Source organism: Spermophilus citellus (genome assembly GCF_964194105.1).
Source record: "Spermophilus citellus genome assembly, chromosome: 6".
In the NCBI taxonomy this organism is placed as follows: domain Eukaryota; kingdom Metazoa; phylum Chordata; class Mammalia; order Rodentia; family Sciuridae; genus Spermophilus; species Spermophilus citellus.
In genome coordinates, this window is record NC_138187.1 from 39,489,421 (window position 1) to 39,508,514 (window position 19,094).

General features: G+C 52.8%; 1 protein-coding gene across 2 annotated transcripts in view; it reads left to right on the top strand.

The window, feature by feature from the left end:
* Window positions 1-19,094, top strand: part of MAD1L1 (mitotic arrest deficient 1 like 1) — a 356,498-nt gene that overhangs the window by 291,509 nt on the left and 45,895 nt on the right. For both annotated transcript variants that reach the window (XM_081297224.1, XM_081297225.1), the window contains exon 17: window positions 1,227-1,417. In XM_081297224.1, the coding sequence (XP_081153350.1) occupies window positions 1,227-1,417 (191 nt within the window). The remainder of the gene's footprint in view (window positions 1-1,226; window positions 1,418-19,094) is intronic.

Consider the following 19,094-nt stretch of genomic DNA (forward strand, 5'->3'; position numbering starts at 1 on the left):
GGCTAGGGTAGGGCTTCTCCTCTGAGAATCCCCTCTGCCTCTGGCTGTGCAGTGCAGCTAATGTTAACTTCCTCTCCCACGGCAGCTGGGGTGCTAGCTGCCCTGTGCCTTAATGCAGCCTGAGGAGGGACCCTCAGCCCTGTCCCAGCAAAGGGAGGCTGGCCTCAGCTGACACCATGGGCAGGGGAAAGGAGGCCTTAGCTGGGTCTCGCTGACTGTGGGACCTGGAGTTTCTCCAGAATTCCAGTGGGGCCACCCCCTCCCAGGGATCCCAGGCCCTGCAGGACTTCCTAAACAGGACCACCGAAAGTGCCAGCTCTGGAGGCAACTCCAGGCATGTTTAAGTGGAGCCAGGCTCAATAATTAACAGGGATAAATCAAGGCTTAATTACTCGGAAGGCACCTTGGGTGAGAGATTCATGGCAATTGTGCATTGTGCTGGTGGCTTCGCACAGCCTGTTTTTCCCCAGGTGGCAGTAAACCACAGGAGGTGGGGGTTCTGCCCAGATGGTCTACAGGGAGCCACATCGTGGGTGGGAGCCTTGGGCAGGGCTGGCTGTCCTCCCATAGCTAAGCCATGGAGCCCAGCTAGACCCCACTGTGGAGGGGGACCCTGGGGTGAAATGATCCAGAACCTCCACGTGGTTGCCCTGCCACGTGCCCCCTGACTGCTGTGCTAACTCTTGTGGGGCAGGAGTACAGGCCCCCAGGGATTCAGGCTGCGGCCTCGCAATGTCAGCATCGCCTGAGGTGCATCGTGGATCCAGGCCTTCCATTCAGACCTAGACTCTTGATGCTTCCTCTTCCAGAACGTTCTCACCTGGAATCTGCTGGTGAGATGAAGCAAGTGTACCCAAAAGTCACTGCCAATCCTAATGGTGACTTGGGGTGGCTGTAGGAGTTACCCATTGTCATTCTGTCTGGATGTGCGGCTCCAGTTTCTGGCTTCAGAGCCACGGTTTCTTTAGAGGGGCTGGAGGTAATGTGGTAACTATCTGAATGCCACTTGGTCAGACTGCGCATCATCATATGCCTTTCTCATTCGGATTCTTCTGAGCACACAGATGAGGCTGGCTTATGTGGTGCTGCCACAGCCATCCCCAGACAGCTGAGACCTGGGTGGGGATGAGGCTCATCCTTGCGCCTGGCTGTCCCTGTTCCTGCCTTTCTCTGGGTCACATCTCCAGCCCGTGGTGAGCTCACACTCTCCTTTCCTCTCCCTGTAGAGCTGCGGAAACAGGTGGAGAGCGCCGAGCTGAAGAACCAGCGGCTCAAGGAGGTTTTCCAGACCAAGATCCAGGAGTTCCGCAAGGTCTGCTACACGCTGACGGGCTACCAGATAGATGTCACCACAGAGAGCCAGTACCGACTCACCTCCCAGTATGCGGAACACAAGACGGACTGCCTCATCTTCAAGGTAGGCCTCTGCTCTGCAACAGCGGTCTGTCATTCACCAGCTCGCACTGCCACAGCCACGGGCCTGCCCTCCCTTCTCATTGGGAGGGAAATCAAACCGTTAGCACTTGATGGACAGCACCTGTAAGCTGCTGCGTCTTGTTTCACCACAGCATGGGTTACAAGGCAGGAGGGGACATGCTGGCCATTTCTGTTCAGCCTTGGCTTTATTGGCCCTAGGCCACCTCCACATGACTCTTCAGCCCCTTCCTTTGGACTTTGCCCCTTCCTTTCTTTGTGTCAACCCTCTGAGTTTCCACCTGGGCTTCACCCTGTGGGTTGGGGGCCCCAAGACGCATGAGTTTACCCAGACTCATAATATAGAATAGCATCTCAGAGGATTCGTGTGATTGTGGGCAAGCTGGCACCTTTAGAGCTGCCAGACCTCAGCCAGAGGTCAGTGTGGAGCGTGGACCTCAAGAGAAGAAAGGAAAATGTGACGGTGCCTACATGCTGGTCAGGAATCAGGCCAAAGGGACCAACTTCTGCAGCTGGCCAGAGAAGCCAGGGCTGAGGTCCCAAATGGCGGGGTTGGTCCCTATAAGCAGAGGGGTCAGGCATTGGGCCAAGTACTTGTTTGTATGAGTGCTGTGCACAGTGCTGGCCTATTACAGGGTGGGACCCCCTCCTGCCATGGGAGCAGTGTGACATGGTGGAACTGTATGTGTTTTGTGGCTGGGACTTCTGGATTTCTGGACTGACATGAGCCTGAGGATGAGGGGTGCTCAGGGAAGCAGTTCTAACAGCAGAAGGGGGGGTGACCTTAGGGTGGTGGCCCCGTGCAACCTCAGGCAGCTGGAAACCTGGCTTGATGAAGGATGGTCTGTCATTGGCCTGGCAACCCAACCCCTGTTCATGGAGAGGCTGCTGCCTTGCTAACTGTTTCAGGAAGGTCGACTAGGCACGGCTGCAGGAGGTCGGGCTCCAGTAGCTGGCCTAGCTCTGCTCTTCTATAGAAGCAGGAACTAACTTTCATTTTTATTCAAAACCTGTCCCCAGTATAGCTTGAGTATTTCGAGCAGAAGTTAATGGAAAACAAACAATACTTCCCTGTCTTCCTCTTTAGGCTGGAGCTCTCATTCCTAACCCCCGCTGTCCTTCAGCTGCCCCTCTGTGCATTGCTCCCACCCCTGTGGCCAGAACCACAGCCCAGCCTGGTGCCCACTGTCCCCGTTTTTCACAGTGTGCCTTCTAAATCTGCTAGGCTTCTCAGATCATGTTCATCCATTTTTATACATCTTGAAACTCTCAAACCTTTGAGTAAGTAAATAAATATTCAGACACTCAAAGTCTTTAGATAAATAAGCCATCAGAAACGTACATCTTTGCTTTTGTATAATCCTGTGTACTTTTGAATAACTCAGGATCACTGATGGGTGTTTAATTTAATGCATTGTAGAAATTTGTGCTCTTTTAAAAAGATTGGGTAAATAAAGATGTGCTTATGAACAGCCACTATTTAACATATCACTTACCAACATTTATAAATTACGAGGAATAGTTTTCATTGAATTCTTGATATTCTTTGACTGAAGTGATTGTGATCTTATGAAAGCTACTTCCAGGAAGACCTTGGGAAACATTCCAGAGTATCTCATATTTATAGATTGTAGAAAATCCAGAAAAGCACAATCTACTCAGACTCTTGCCTCCAAAGGGCAGCCATTAGCATCTTGGTGCTCTCATAGGAGTGAGCACGTGAGTGCTGACCCTTCACCCTGTTACAGCTCGTTCTGCTCCTCCCAGGCTCCTCTTTCCCTCCAGGCCCACTACACCTTGACCAGCTGGTGGCCTCAGTCTCCACAGGACACACACAAGGGAGGGTGGGAGCACCCTCCAACACTACCTATCCCTGCTATCCCCACTGTCCTGATACACTGCGGTCCCATGTTGGCGGCTGAGGCCCTGGTACCTCCTTGTCTTGCCTCTTCCCACCCAGGTCATTTAGGATCTCTGCCTAGGAGTGTCTGTGCAGCCCCAGCTGATGGGGAAGCAAATGACTGCTTACCTTGAGGGTGGAAGCAGACTCCAGCCCCTGCTGGCCACAGGCAGCTCCCTCACCATGGCTGGAGGGCAGAGGAGGCCCCATGGGGTATGCCACTGGCTACCTCCCCCACCTGGTGGCTTGAGACTAGAAGCAACCTCTTCTGGGAGCCCCGGCCCTACCCAGGTTCAGCAGAGCCCAGCACCTCAGTGCCAAGATGGCCCATAGGCAGTGCAGGGCCAGGCCCACAGCTGACCCCATTTGTGGGGCAGAACTATATGGCAACTGTGGGTCTTCCCAGAGCCTGATCATTGCAGAATGTACACAAGTTCCAAGAGATGGTGAGGGCCTGGTGAGGCACTTTGTTGCATGCTGGCGTGGTCAGGGCCATGTGTCGCCATCTGGCCTGGTGAAGGTCGTGTGTTGCTGGCCTAGTGAGGGTCATGTTTCCCCGTGCTGGGCTGGGTCCGTGATCATGGGTAAGGAGATGGATGTGGTGACTTTTCTCAGGGAAGTGGGGGCTGCATAGCCCCTTGTGCCTCCACCGAGCCGACTACTCCTGTGCGCTTTTTGATTCATAAGACAGCTGCCTCCCCACTGTGAGGTCTGAGGCATCCATGAGGAGCAGCCAGATGGGCCCCCCACCTCCTGTCTGCCCAGGCCCACGTGGCTCACCTCAGTTGGGGTGAGGCCACTGGCAGGGAGGCATTTCTTCCCCTCTTTTGGGCTCCTGCTCCGTTTTCCTCCACAGCTTCATCCCCTTGCATTAACATGCTGCTGTCTGGCCTCAGCCTGCCCTTCTGCCACTCCCCTGCACCCATCCCGTGCCACTTCTCTTCACCTTAGCACACCTGTCCAGTTGTGGAAACTACATTCTGGAAGCATCTTAGATCTCAGAATGTTCTATAATGTGGCCAAGGCTAACCAGTGACCTACCTTCTCTGATCCCAGTTGTCTCATTTGCCAAATGGGTATAATTACAAGCTCAGACTTGGATCGTTGTGGGAGATGGTGCTTATGAGGTGCTCACTGTAAGCCCAGCCCTATGAGACCCTGTGAATGTTCATGTCATTGGTGGGATCCCATTAACCTGCTCAGCCCCAGCCCACGGATGCTTCCTACCCCTGTGCAGTCTCTGCTGACACCTGGGTCCTGCCTGCCCCTCCAACCCAGCAGAGCCTCATAGCAGTTCTCCTGGTCTTACCCCCAGTGGACCTGGCAGGAGGGTCTTGTGGAGGAGGAGGCTGGGTCTGCTCACTGTGGGCTCCTGACCCCTCTTCCTTCCCTGACAGACAACTCATGGCTTCTGGGAGAGGCCTGAAGCACCATGTCTCTGTAGACTTCCAGATGGCCTGTGTTTGTCCCTTCAAAGCCTCCCTGGGACCAGGCCTTCTCTGCGGGCTGAGGCCTCTGATCCTGCTCAGAGCCTCAGTTCGGCAGCCTTTGGCAATCCTCCTACTCAGGTGTGGGGAAGACAGTTTGGGCCATCAAGCCTTCCAGCAGGAAGTCTAACCAGGGCACAGAGCTGGTTATGCCCCACCTGTGTGTCGTCTTTGGCCATACCACACCCCCTGGAATACTAAGTCCAGTGGTGACAGGGGCCCTGCTGGTGCCATTAATGGAAGCCTTTGTTTTCCAGTCAAGACCCAGATATGGAGAGGTGCTTGTAGGATCTGCTGGACAAAAGGGCAGACAGGCCAGCAAGTGGAAAGATAGGCCCGTGACTTTAATGCAGCTACTCATGAAGTTAAGGCAAGAGGATTGCAAGTTCAAAGCCAGCCTGGGCAACTTACGTGTCTTAAAAATAAAATGAAAGGAACAAGTGGGATGTATCTCGGAGGTAGAGAGCTCCTGGGTCCAGTTCCCCATGCCAAAAATATAGGGTAAATAAGGACCAGACAGAGGGCAGACTGACCTCGGTCCCAAGGCCTCCCCACTACCCTACCCCCACCAGGTGCTGGTATACACAGAGCAGTGTGGCGGCTCTTAGACCAGGCACAGGAAGTGTTGCACCAAACCATAGGCCCCTGGCCCCGCTCATTTATTTTATTTTCCCAGAAATGATTTTTCCAGCAGGAAGGGTCTGAGACAGAGTTAGAAATAGCTGAGCCCTGTTTCCAGTTGAGCAGGTTCTGCAGATGTGTGCTGGGATAATTGAGGGTTTGCTCCCAGCCCAACCCGGACCCAGGCTTTCGTTGCCGTGTGGGTGGAGGGAGCTGCTGCCTGGGGGCTGCCATTTGGGGGAAAGCAAGAGATCTCAGCTCCAGCTCCTCCCAGCAGGAGCCTGGCGTCCTGCCCACTTCTCTCCCTCCCCAGGGAAATCAGATCCAAAAGTCTGTAGAGTTCCTTGGAAGGCCTTGCCCTGCCCCTGGACTGAAGGGAGGGGCCTGTCAAGCTGTCCTCAGCTGCCCGGACCATGCGCAGAAGCTCCCCTTGTAGCAGGGACCTATTCTGAGCTCCTGGTCTGCTCTTGCTGATCTTACTCCCCCCATGGTTCACAAGGACCCTCCTCCCAGAAGGAAAGCTTCGTCACAGGAGTCACACAGCAGGTATGATTTGTAACAAAGCCATGAGATGCAGGCCATCCTGTGGGCCCCCTTCCTCCATGCCTGGCACCATCCCACAGCCCAGCATCACCTAGGGCCTGCAGGGCCTGCTCAGGGCTAGAGGGCCGAGATGGAAGCAGAGTCTGGGGTTGCACAAACCGGCATTGAGCAGAGCACCACAGCTGCCTGTGTGTACTAGCTGGTGAGCCCAAGGCTCCAGGTCTGGAAAGCAGGCCTGCAATGACAACTGTGAAGGGGTTGTCAGCCAGTGGGGGAAAATCATGTATGTATAAATGCAAATTCATAAATCCACCCAGTGTGGCTGAGCCTGCTCATAGTGCATCTTGGGCAGGTGGCAACCGTCGTGGATACTTTCCTGTTGAGTGGCACACCTTTCTGTCCTTCCAGTGGCTGAAATCTGAGCCCGGGGGTGGGGTCTCACACAGTGAGGGCTCTGGGGGCTGGAGACAGCTGGGGTTGGTGCTGAGGCCCCACCCCATGCCAGCCGTGGGGCCCTGGGCACGTTACTGGACCAAGCTGAGCCTCCTGTTTCTCCCTGCAGTGTGGAGTGCTGCACCGCGCTGGAAATGTGTTCTGTGGATTCAGGTCTGACTTGGCTCATAGTGTAACTGGCTGTCCCCTTAGGGGCAGCCCCTGAGGTATACTGTGGTAATCACAGGAGCTGCCAGCATCGAGCTGCCTCCCTTAAGGGTGGTCAGCTACCTGCTCATCTACCCCAGGGCCACACGTGGGCACAAGCACTTCCTTAGCACCACCAACTTCAGCACAGGTGCAGCACTGCCTTGCTGTTCTGGAGGTTGATGGACCCACGCACGGAGCAGGAGGGCAGGCGAGGAGGTGCCCGTGTCTCCTGCACCTGCTACACCAGGCCTGCCAGAGAGCAGCAGGTGTCGAAGCTGAAAGCAAACCTCTGATTGCAGCGTCCCTGTGCCCAGGACTCTGGGACCCCACAGCATCTATGGGCACTCCTAGGTTCTGCACCAGGGTCCTGGGTTCACTGGGTGTCTGCTTCCATAGAATAGCTCACAGAAGGGTTGTTTAGAGCATTCAGAGATGGTCTCTTCGTTGTTCCCGAAAGCATACCGCTTAGAGGAAGGGACTGGGTTTACTGAAGCTGGTGTGCGGGCAGCCTGAGGCTCAGACTCCCAGACCCCTTGGCCTCAGGACAGTGGCCAGATTCCCTCAGTGGGAAAACCAAGGCCTGCCTCATGGCCCTATTGCCCATCTTGTCCAGTGTGTGCCCTGAGCCCAAAACCACCACAGTCAGCTCACCCACGTCCTTCCCTACCCCAAGGTCTGTAGGCATCCTCCACAAAGGGCCTTGGAGCCCCGTTCCTGGAACTCAGCCAAGTGGCTGTGTTCCAGTGAAACTTTATTTGTGGCACTGAGCTTTGAATTTCATATAATTTCCATAGAGTACAAGATATTCTTCTGTTTTTTTGAATATTAATTAACTTATTTTTTCAAACAGTTTAAGGTTTAAGAAAAATTGAGCAGAAAATACAGAGTTCCCTCCTCTCTCCCCACCACGACACACAATTTTCTCTGCTGTTAATGTGTGGCATCAGGGCAGCACGTTTGTCAGTCAGTGAGCCAGTGCTGTTGGTGACAGTTACCTGTGAAGCCTGTGGTTCACATGAGGGTTTATTCTTGGTATAGAACATTCTAGGTTTGCATAGATGTGAGATGTATGGTGACTTGTGCCCACCATCATTGTGTCAATGGAGCAGCTCCTTGACTCAAAATCCTCTGTGCCCATCCCTTTACCCTGACCTGCACCCCTCAAGCCTCCTTCTCTGTCATTTTGCCTTTTTCAGAATGTCCCACGCCTGGAATTCTGCAGTATGGCTTTTTCCACTTCGCAGTCTGCATGTAAGGTCTTTTCCTGCCTTGATTACTCACTTCTTTTCATCACTGAGTAAATCTCGTTGCCTGGGTTGTGTGTCTGTTCACCTGCTGAAGGACAGCTTGGTTCCCAGTTTGGGTCATTATGAATAAAGCTTCCAGAAACAATTTTAAAATGTGAAAACCGTTCTCAGCTCATAGGCCACACAGAAACAGGCTGGAGGCAGGATTTGGCCCATGGTCTGCCATTTGCCAACATCTGCCTCACAGAACTTCCCTCCTTCCATTTCTGCATGTTGGATTGACCTTCACGGGGCCTCCAGGGAAGCAAAAGTAGCCTTAAGCACCCTTTGTCCTGGGTGGCTTGGCGTTTCTGTGTCCCCTGCCTCCCCACCCTCTAGTACTCGCTGCACCCACCAAGCCTCAGCCGCTCCCTGGGCACACACAGTGGTCTGACAAAGGCCTGCATGGAGCCCACAGGCAAACGGCCAGGCCATGCATCTTCACAGTTGTTGAAACTGTGAGTCTTCCAGATGGGGAGGCTGTGACAGTCGTGGGAAGATCAAGACCATGGGCTTCACTTGGTCTCAGCGGCAGGGCTGGCCTGAGGCAGATGACTGTAGCCTCACTTTCCTCAATAGCATGTGACCTTCCTTCTCAGGTGTCTGGAGGTGATGAACAAGGAGTTCAGGTGGCCCCAGCCTCCCACCTCATGTCACCCTCCTAGTCTCTCCCATGTGCCTGTGGCACATGCACAGGCCTGGCCCTCCATGAAAGTTGACAAAACTGGGTTGGGGGGCCTGGGGCAGGTCAGACTGAGGCCCTGACCCTGGAGATGAGTGGAGCCCTGCCTACTGCAAGGAGTCTTCCCAACTCCCAACTCCATGTCCCCTGCATATTCATGCTTACAGACAAGCAACACACACCTGTGTGTACACATGTGCTCGTGCCTGGCAGTCCTCCACTTTTCCCACTGAGCCCATTATATACTCCTTCCCACCACCACCACCATCTCAGGTCAGACTGGGCTCCTGTGGCATTGGTGCAGAGGCACAGATGGGCAAGCAAGGGTCTGGTCCCACTGGGGCATGCTGATGCTGCTGGAACTTGCAGAGGGTCTGTGGCTCCCTGGCGAAGTGTTCACCTTGCCACCCACACGTGTAGACGTGACCTTTGTAGCTGCCCTCATCATTAAGCAGAGTGAATATGCCAGGGTGCCCCATCCTCCACATATTCATCTCGCACAGCCTGGGCATGGTGCTCTGGGGTCTTAGGGAGAGGCATTCCTGACCCTGGCACTGGCCCTGAGCTAGCCGCCAGTCTTGTCCCTCCAGGCACTCCTGATCTGATGGGCAAATAAACAGTCCCCAGTTCTTGCAGGTCTGTGGACAAAGGCTAGTGAGATTGAACGGCCCCACAATGGGGTAAGCAGAAAGACCTTGTAGAGGGACAGGAAGGAGAGCAATCGCCTGAGCCAGTACAGTAGGCAGCCAGGACACAGCATCCTTCAGGATACAGAACCCTACTGGGACATCCTCTGCCTGACCCCACTCTGCCCCGCTCTGTACCTCTCCTTCCTATCCATTTCTCTGCTAAATGGAGTGACTGTTAAGGGAGAAAGCCCCACCTGGTCTAAGGGCCACCCATAGGTTTGAGGCTGGAGCAAGAGAGAGGAGGGACTTAAAGGAGACCCACAGGGATAGGAGCTCCAGCTGTTGGGGATGTCGCAGTGCTCAGCCCAGTGCCCTTGGTGGCCTTGTCTTTGCTGGTACAGAACTGGAGTCAAGACATCTAATCCAGGCCAGTGGGCGCCATGGGATTGTGCACCTCTTTGTCTGAGGTGCACAGAATTCAGGGGTTGAAGGTCAAGCAATCCTGGCAGATGATGGGAACGATATTGGGGAAACTCAGGTGGTCCTGGACATGTGTCAGGACCATTTAGGAAACGGGAGTCACCACAGCCCACCTCAGGATGGCTCCTGTCTTCTGGAACCCACCCTAACAAGTCCAATCCCTATGCAGCCCCCAGATGCCCACATCTGGCAGACCTAGACTTTTCTTCTTGTGAGCTCACTTGGCCTTTGCCCATACTCACACTGCAAGTGAGAACTTCAAAGCCCTGAAGAAGGTCCTTCATCTTCCTCCATGGCAGAGTTGGGACAAAGACCATGTGAGGATAGACGAGAACCAAGGGCCTGAGCAAGTGTCACTGTAGCCACCCCTGATTTCCTGTGGTGGACAGAGGGTGAGTTTGAGGCAATGGACACATAGAGAGGAGCCCCCTGAGAGGTCAGGAAGGAGAGGTCCTGCAAGAGTTTCCTCCACATGTCAGGGCTTCCCTGATACAAGGGGCCAGCTAAGGTGTCTGATTCAGGCTGCAGCAGCCAGGCAGGCTTTCCCCGTCTGTCCTGCGGTGGTTCGCACCATCATCTGTCCTCCGACTCTGCTGTTGGATACAGGGGCATTGACCTGGTACCTGGTTGCTGGGGAAGCATGCTTGCCATGCACATGTGTGTCTCCTAACACAGCCACTTCCTACTGTGTTGTTTTTGCACACAGTGGCCCTGACCCAGACTGGAATGAAGCATTTTCCAAGGGCTTAGCCAGGCAGAGGGTGCCAGGGCAGTACCATTCACTCTCCAGAATGTTCCTGGCTTCCTTACCCCACCTGCCTCTCTGCATTCTGTCTGAGGCATGTAGCACCTCCCAGAATGCTCAGAATGCCCTTGCTGCTGTCCTGTTAAACACAGAGATGGGCAGCAGGGCTTGGCACCCTGGAGCCTAGTCATGGTCCATGGTCTCAGCTACTGCTGTGGTGCCAAGGCCCTGCCTCCCTCATCAGATCCGAACCCCCATCACCAATGAGCAGACACCCCCATTGACCAGTTTCACTCTTGGCTCTCTTCCTCCCTGACCAGGCCATGCTCTGGCTGGTCTTTTAAGGCTGGTGACATTTGGAAATTGAAATAAAGTTCCTTGGTAAGCAGGCTGATTATAACAAGAAGACGTGATGAATGTATTGACCCAGGGAACGTACAGGGGACAGACACTGGTCCAACACCGCTACTTAAATCCAGCAGGCAGTTCCTGGGATCTGCTGATGTTGATGGATGTAGGCACGGGGGAGTAGCGAGCAACAGGTGGCCAATGGATGCCAGGTGTCCCTCAGCCCTGCCTTTCCGTTCCACTGGCTGCCCCAGAGTGGAGGCCATCTGAGGGGTCACCCAGCACCAGGTTTCACTCACTGTCCTCAGGGTGGTTGACCAGCTCCTCTGGTTGGCCCAGGTATTGGATGAGCCACTTAGCATCTGACCCTGGTCTCCCCAGGAAGGTGACTATAAGGACCTAAGGATTGAAGGGCAAGTGTGAGGTGTGAGGAGTGTGGCCCATTGGGATGCCCTCCACCAGGCTATGCTCTGGTGGTGTCCTCTGGCTAGTCCAGGTGTCCAAGAAACACTCCAGCTTGACCCTGCATGTCTGATTTAATCACAGATCTTACTTCCAGTCCACCCAGTTTTCATAGAATCAAGACTCTGGGGGGTCCTCAGAAACCTGTGTTCTGCCCATTCATCTTGCAGGTTAGGGGGCAGAGGTCCTGAGGGTGGAGATGGTCAAGTCACTCACACAGAGGCTCCAGGCTTTTCATATTGGGCTCTAGAACCCAGAGGGTATCTATCACAACAAGAGACCCAAGAGTGCCACCTATTAGGACATGTTGACCTCTCTATGTGGCCTTCAGTCTCATCACCTACCCAACATGCCCTGCCCTGTCCTGCCCTGCCGTGGGCTGGGAAGATCTTGCCCAAGCCAGGATCTTATTTTGGCTAGTGCAGTTCTTGGCAGGGGAGCTGTCCCTTTTCATGGTGCTGAAGCTATTTCACCCCAAACAACCAGCAGAGTCTGCGTGTCCCAAGAACAGACCCCTTGGTATGGAGAGCTCTCCACAACTCCCATCCCCCGCCTTCCAAAGATGCTGTTGCTTCTGGAAGGAGGGTCAGTGACGAGTCACCTGTGATGCAGGGTTCAGGATCTCTCAGAACTTCTGGGTCTCTGTGCAGATGTCTGGCCTAGGATTAGAGCCCCAGGCTCAGCAGGAGGGGGACTTGAAGATTGGGGCCACAGTCTTCACACTGATGGGGCCCCATTGCTAGATAGGGGTCTAGTGATGGAAAGGGCACCATCCATCTGCCGTCCTTAGAGGCGGCCCCAGGCCTGACCAGGGAAGGAGGGTCAGCAGATTGTGCACCATGGATGGGCCTGCTGGGAAGTGGTTAGCTGGCAGACCCAGTTTAGCAGTGCCTGGAAGGTGAGAGGGTGAGGTTAGCAAAGAAACAGATTGAACCAGGTAACAGCTTGTACCCTTCCAGTGTACTGTGTACTGTCAGTGGCCTATCCATGAGAGGCAGCACAGTACAATGGAAACAGCCAGTTTGGGCTCCAGCAGTATGGACAGGGGCCCTGTGGTCAAGGAAGCTGGCACCCTCAGAACTGAGGCAAGGTTCTGAGATGAGCCCCAGGACTGTAGAAGTGCAGCTCAAGGCAGATTGGGAGTGGGCAGGGCTGGGGTTGGCTCTTCATTCTGGGAGCTTTTACGAAAGGGGTGGTGGTCAGGGTGGTAATGGGGAGTGAGCCTCAGTTGGAGCAAGTGGAGCCCTCCTGCCCAGGCCCTGGTCTTGCAGCTTCAAACCCAAACCCACTCCCAGACCTTCCCACTGGGGGTGGGAGACACTTGTGGGGAAGCTGCCAGCAGAGGCTCTGGAACAGTGCCACCCCTTAGAAGGAGACCAGGCCTGTAGTTGGGGTCACCCAAGGACATTGGGCCCACCTGTAATTCAGATCACCCCTTCCTGGTGCAGCTGTAGGCTTCACATAAATAGATGATGTTGACAGTGTGCTAGTGAGACTGTCACCAAGGCAGACACTGAGCCAGAAGTGGCTCATTGGCCATAGTTTGCCGACCCCTGCTTTAGGTTTAAAAATTGTGTGATGAACATCACAATCTGCCTTCAGATAATATACTACTTAACATTTTTAAAAAAATAGCAACTGAACTTTTCCAGTTTTTTCTGACTTTTTGTGTGACTTTTATTATATTTTACTTTAGAGAATCCATTATCTTTTGAATTTCAATGATTCAAAAATGGCTTTTAAATGTATACATATAATTGACTATTTCTGGCACTTTCTTTGTGTTGATCAAAATTTCCATCTGGTACAATTTTTCTTCTGCAGGAAAGACTTCTTTAACATTGCTTAGGTTGTAGGTCAGCTACTGATACATTTTCTCAGCCTTTCTTTGCCTGAAAATGTCTTTAATCCATCTTCATTTTTACTAGATGTAGAATTTCGTGCTGACAGTCTTTTTTCTCTCTCTTAGCATCTTAATGATGTTTGTCTCGTTTTCTGGCTTGCCTGGGTTCTAACAAGAAGTCTGCTAGCAATCTCATCTTTGTCCCTTATACATGATATCTTTCTTCCTGTGGCTGATTTTTAAGATTTTCTTTGTATTTATATTGTTTGTGGTTCATTGAGCTCCTTGGAGATATGGGTTTATAATTAATAAAATTTAGGATATTTTGGCATTTATTTCTTAAGTATTTTTTCCTCAATCCTCCCCCCCCCTTTTTTTCTGGGACTCTGGTTTTACCTATTTTGGATCACATGGTATTATCCTTTTGGTCACTGAGGCACTATTCCTCTTTCCCCTCATTTTTCTGGGCTTTCCTTTAGATAATTCCTGTTGCTATTCTAAATGTACTGACTTCTTTCAGAGTCTAATCTATTAATCTCACCCAATGGATTTTTCATTTCAAATACTATGTTTCATTTTAAACAGAATTTTTCAAGTCTGTTTGGATCTTTCTAAAATACCTTTAGCTTCTCCCTTATTTTCATAATTTGTTGCTTTGTAACAGATTACTTCAAAATTCAGCAACCTAAACCAAGAAAGGAGTTTGAAGTTGGATTCAGGGTGACTTACCATGGTTCTGGCTTGGGGTCTCCTGAGGGTGCCTCCTGGCTGTCAGCCCAGGTTGGTCTTATGCAGTGTGACAGGGGGCCTCAGCACCTGCATTCAGGTTCCCTGAGAGGCTCTTGGCAGGAGGCTTTGCTCCCTGCCCTACTTCCACCCCCACTGCCATGGCGCTCTCCCTACAGCTGCCTGGCATCCTGACAACGTGGCCGCTGGCTTCCCAGAGGGAGTGTGTGATGAGAGAGCACAAGCCCAGTATGCAGGCTAGCCATCACTTCTGCCATTTTCTTTTTTTTCTTTAAAGAGAGAGAGTGAGAGAGGGGGACAGAGAGAGAGAGAGAGAGAATTTTAATATTTATTTATTTTTTCTTAGTTCTCGGCGGACACAACATCTTTGTTTGTATGTGGTGCTGAGGATCGAACCCGGGCCGCACGCACCCCAGGCGAGCGCGCTACCACTTGAGCCACATCCCCAGCCCACTTCTGCCATTTTCTGTTGATCATACAGACCTATCCTGCTACTATGTGGGAGGAGATAGCCCTGGCACGACAGCACCAGGAGTCAGGCCTGTTTGGAGCGTGTCTACCAAACTTAGAGCCATGATTGTGTTTTAAGTCCATGAACATATTTGTAATTGCCGTTTTAAAGTCTTTGCTAATTCCATCATTTCTGGGCCTGTTTCTGTTGATTGATTTTTATCTTAGTTATAGATCATAGTTTCCTTTTTTTTTGCATACTTAGCAATTCTTACTATATAATGGACATTGGGAAGATTGTGTTGTCAAGGGCCTGGATTTTGATATCTTCCTTTGAAGAGCATTGGTTTTTCCTGGCAGGCAATTAAGTGACTTATGGGTTAGCTTGATCCTGTCAAGACTTGTTCTCAACATTTCTCCTGTCTTGTCTAGATTTGCATTTATTGTAGGGTTACTTTAGCCCCACAGCTAAGACATGACCTTCCTATAAATGCCCCAAGTGATCTTGGAGAATGCTCCGATGCAACTGGTTTGAACTCCAGTGTCTTCCAGGTCTGATGACCTCTGGGAGCTGTCCTGACAACTGCCCAGTTATGTTTTGTTCATCCTGGTGGAGTTCACGCTGTGGTGGAGAGCTCTCCTAGGCAGCCTCACAGGGGTCCTTTCCATTTTGTTGGAAACTCTTCTTTGCTCAGCTCCATCCTCTGAGATCTGTCCCCTCTTCTCAGTGAGAGGATCACATGCTTGTTATGTGCCCCAAGTGCTATACCTGGGAAGGTCATTGGGCAAGAAGCATTTGAGCTTCACCTTGTTTCATTCCTTTTTCCTTCCTTCCATCTGTCTGTCCTTTTTTCCTTCCTTCCTTCCTTCCTTCCTTCCTTCCTTCCTTCCTTCCTTCCTTCCTTCCTTCCTTTTTTTTTCCTTCTTTTTTTTAAATTTGGTGCTGTGGTCGGAACGCAAGTCCTTGCATATGCTAAGCAAGTACTCTACTACTGAGCTATACCCTGAGCCCTTTCTTCCATTTTTTTTTCCTCTTCTTTACATGCACACACGTGGATTCTTCTGAAGGGCTCCAGGCCTTTTGGATCAGGGCTAATCCATATGACCTCATTTAACCTGATTTACCTCTTTAAATGTCCTCTTTTAAATGCAGTCACACTGGGGGACACGACTTAGCATCGGAATTGTGGGGCTCCATTCAGTCCTTCACAGCTACAGCACATAGGCCTTGCTCGTTCAGCTCAGTGGACATCATAGGTGGACTTGTGAGCCTGGATGGATGACTGTCTATATAAGGAGTGCATGTAATTGTACATAAATGGGATCAGGTTGTACCTACTGGGGCTTTTCCTAGAATAACATGCTCTTCTTGGCTTAGAAACCTTGCCACGTTGCCCCTTCACCCCCCGCAGCCTGTGTAAGCCGCCTACACTGTACCCACGTGCTCTTTTCCTCTCTGTTCATCTGCTGGGAGGTTCAGAACAGCAGAACATTGGCAAGCAGCCAGCAGAGGATGCAGAGTCCACACTTCACATTTGCCCACAAAGCAAGTGCCATCCTCCTTCCCTGGGTGGTTCCTAGGAGTGTTTCTGGGCCAAGACAGAGGGGCTTCTTTGTCCCTCTGCTCCTGCTTTTCTGTGAGCTGGGCAGCTTCAGCCAGTTTCTGAGCCAGTGCGCCGCTGGCCTCAATGGGCAGCAGGGCTGCAGTGCAAGAAGAAGATTCCCCCCCACACACAGCAGGGTCCACTGGGCGATGACTCATGGCTTCTCTGGGGTCCCAAGGTTGCAGGGTAGCTACTCATCAGCCTCTGACTGGAGCAGGAGTAGGCCTGGAGCACTGGGCACTGGGGTCCTTGTCCTGGTTGTCCTGCTCACCCTGTTCTACAAGAGGAGAGAGAAGTCCAGTCCTCCTTGGGTTTCGCCTTGGCTTGAAGTACATCCTGCCCTGAGTCCTGGAGGCACAGGCAGCCTGGGACTCGTTCTCGATGGCTGGACCTATCATTGTTCTCATCCCTGCTCTCCCCAGCCTGCCCCTCCACCTGGCCCTACTCCTGCTGATTGCCAAGTGCTTCGAGTGCCAGGCAGGAGGCCCAGGCCATGCTGATCTACACGAGGCCTCAATTGAACTGAGAGCAGGTGCTGTGCTGCGAGATGTTTTTCCCTTCCTAGGTCAATTCCTAAGCCCACCAGGCAATCGATGAAGAGATGCCTGTCTCTGGGTAGTGCTGATCGGTGTGAGCAGCTCAATACCCCTTTTATTTTTTAAGGAACCGTACTCAGCCCCATGCTGTGCAGAACACTGCAGGATAGTCAGGATCTACAGGCAGCCAGGAGCCTCCTCCCACGATTTATCCTTGACCTTCCAGGACAGAACAGCCCCTCTGTACCTTGCACAGTGTCCTGGTCCTTGCTGCATGATGGCACTATTGTCTGCAGGTGTATGTCCCTCTCCCAGGAAGAGCACTGTGGGACACCAGATCTCACTGTCTTCCTGCTGTGACAACTGCCCTGCATTGATGTCCAGCGTGCACCAGTGCTTCCCCTATGGGTGCCAGGGCTTCCTTCTCCAGACTCCCCTCCCTCTCCACATGGAGAGCTGCAGGGCTAGGCAGGAGAGCCTGGATTGCTGAGTGCTGGGGTCTCAAGTACATCCCCTGACCTTTCCCTCCACCATCCCCTGGACAGGACTCCCCCATGTCCCAGCTATATCCCAGCCTCTATCTCCATGGGGCTAGCTATCCAGAGGCCCTGTGGGCAGGATGTGGACTTCTGTTGTCCTCTATCAGTCACATCAGTGACACACTGCGAGGCACAGCCTCATGTGGGACATCCAGAGAGGCTGACCAGGTCCTAAACATGACCCCACCACTTGTCCCCCAAACCTTGCCCAGCACTGAGCTGACTTAGTTGGTGTCCATTCAAACTCACCACCAGAAGGGACCCTGCCTGCTCCCCATATGCACTTTCCCTCTGGCACAGGGGCCTGCTCTGAGGCTGTATGGCTGTGTCTTGTGGAGTAAGTTCACAGCATTCATTAGTTTTTAAAAGAAGAGGTCTCTGAGGCACTACCTTGGTAGGGAGGACAGAGGGCTCAGTCCCCAGGCCAGATAGAGGGGTTACAGAGGTCAGCTGGCATGTTCCTGGGTCTGGCCCAGCCTCCTTGTGGAATCTCTCACCAACTTAGAGCCTGCCCAAGAAGAGCCTCTTGGCTCCTTGTCCTTGAGGAAGACTCCAAGTGGCCTTGCCCACACTGCTTAGCCCTGCCCAGCCCAACCTGCACCTGTGCCCCAGTACATGTACCACGTACTCCTCCTTGCCAAAGTAGTGTTTCATCTCTGGTACACACTCCTGCCCTGCCGAGCTTCCCTCTCACTCCAGCTTCAGGATCATGACCACCCCTGTAGTCTCTGGCATCAGGAATGAGTGCTAGCCTGAGAACTCTGGAGGAAGCTGCCTCTCTTGCTCAGGAAAGGCACTCTGGGTCCTCCAGGGCTGCATGCAGCAGCTGTCTCTCCCACCTGTGGTTTCCTTACCCCCATCCCCTGTCACCCATGGACACTCACCTGTGGGTGCCAGAGCTAGCAGAACATTAGAGTCCATGCTGGGGACTTCCCTTCCCTGAACAAAGCTGGAGCTCACTCACTGAGAGATCCAGGCTCCTGCTCTGAGGTTAATGGCCTCTTGTCTGTGGCCAAAGCTGGGAAGATTGCTCTGCCCCATCAGCTTTGTGATGGCTAGGAAGAGCATGCTCACAGATATTCTGCCCAGCTGAAGGCGTTGGAAACATGCCATCCCTCTGATCAGAAATGATGGGGGGGACTCACCTTGGTCCTGACCCAGCGAGAGTCAGTGTCTGTAACTGGAATACATGAGGCATCCAGAGCCTATTCGTTCAGCATTCTGCCTACAATGACAGGTTCTGCCTAAAGCTGCTTGAGGAGCCGTGAAAGGTGCAATCATGCGCTCTAACCTGGCAAGGTGGTTCACTCTGATGCCGGCCAGCAGTCATTGCAAGCCATGGAACTTGAGTGTTGATTGCTGTCCACATTGCAAGGCCTGGACCTCTGCCACAAAGCCTCAGCCCCACCGGTTCCCAGGGCACAGGTACCCGTGAGGCAGGGGCAGGGCAGTGGTTAGGATGTGCAGCATCTCTGGGTCCCAGAGAGTGGGGAAGCACACTCAGAGCTGTCCAAGAGAAGTGCATGCTGGAGACCTGGATCCACGGCAGGGCTTGTCAGAGTGGCGCTCTCTGGTACACAGAGTCCCTACTCTTCCTCCTCTGCTTGGCAGTTTACAGAGGACTTTCTCACCCTGTTTTCTCACTTGTCCACAAGGCCAGCCCACCTGCCTACTGGGCTGGGCCCTGCTCAGCCACCAGCTTCATTTGGGAGGTCCCAAGTGTACAGGTTAGGGCTATGATTCCAAGGGACAGCACCCAAAGTGTGATCTGCAAATGCCATTTCTCTAAACACTAGGACAAATCAGGCCTCCCTGCACCAGGTGTGCACAAAGTAGCCATGAGCTGCCCACCTGCACAGCTCCTTCTGCTCACACAGTGGCATGGGGCATCCGTCATTTTTCCCCAGCTGTCGGCTCAAGGTCAGACCTACACCAGGTTGGGTCTCTTAATACTTCACCAGCCAAGTGTGGGCTTTGAGTCTACCACAGCACTGCCAGGTGGCAGAGGGGCCAGAGAAGGAGGTAAAGGGCCTCTTCTTGGCTTAGTGACTGCTGGCCCTCCACCCAGACACCTGCTGGTCACCTGCCTCTTTTCTGGGTTGCTCTAGGGCCCTAT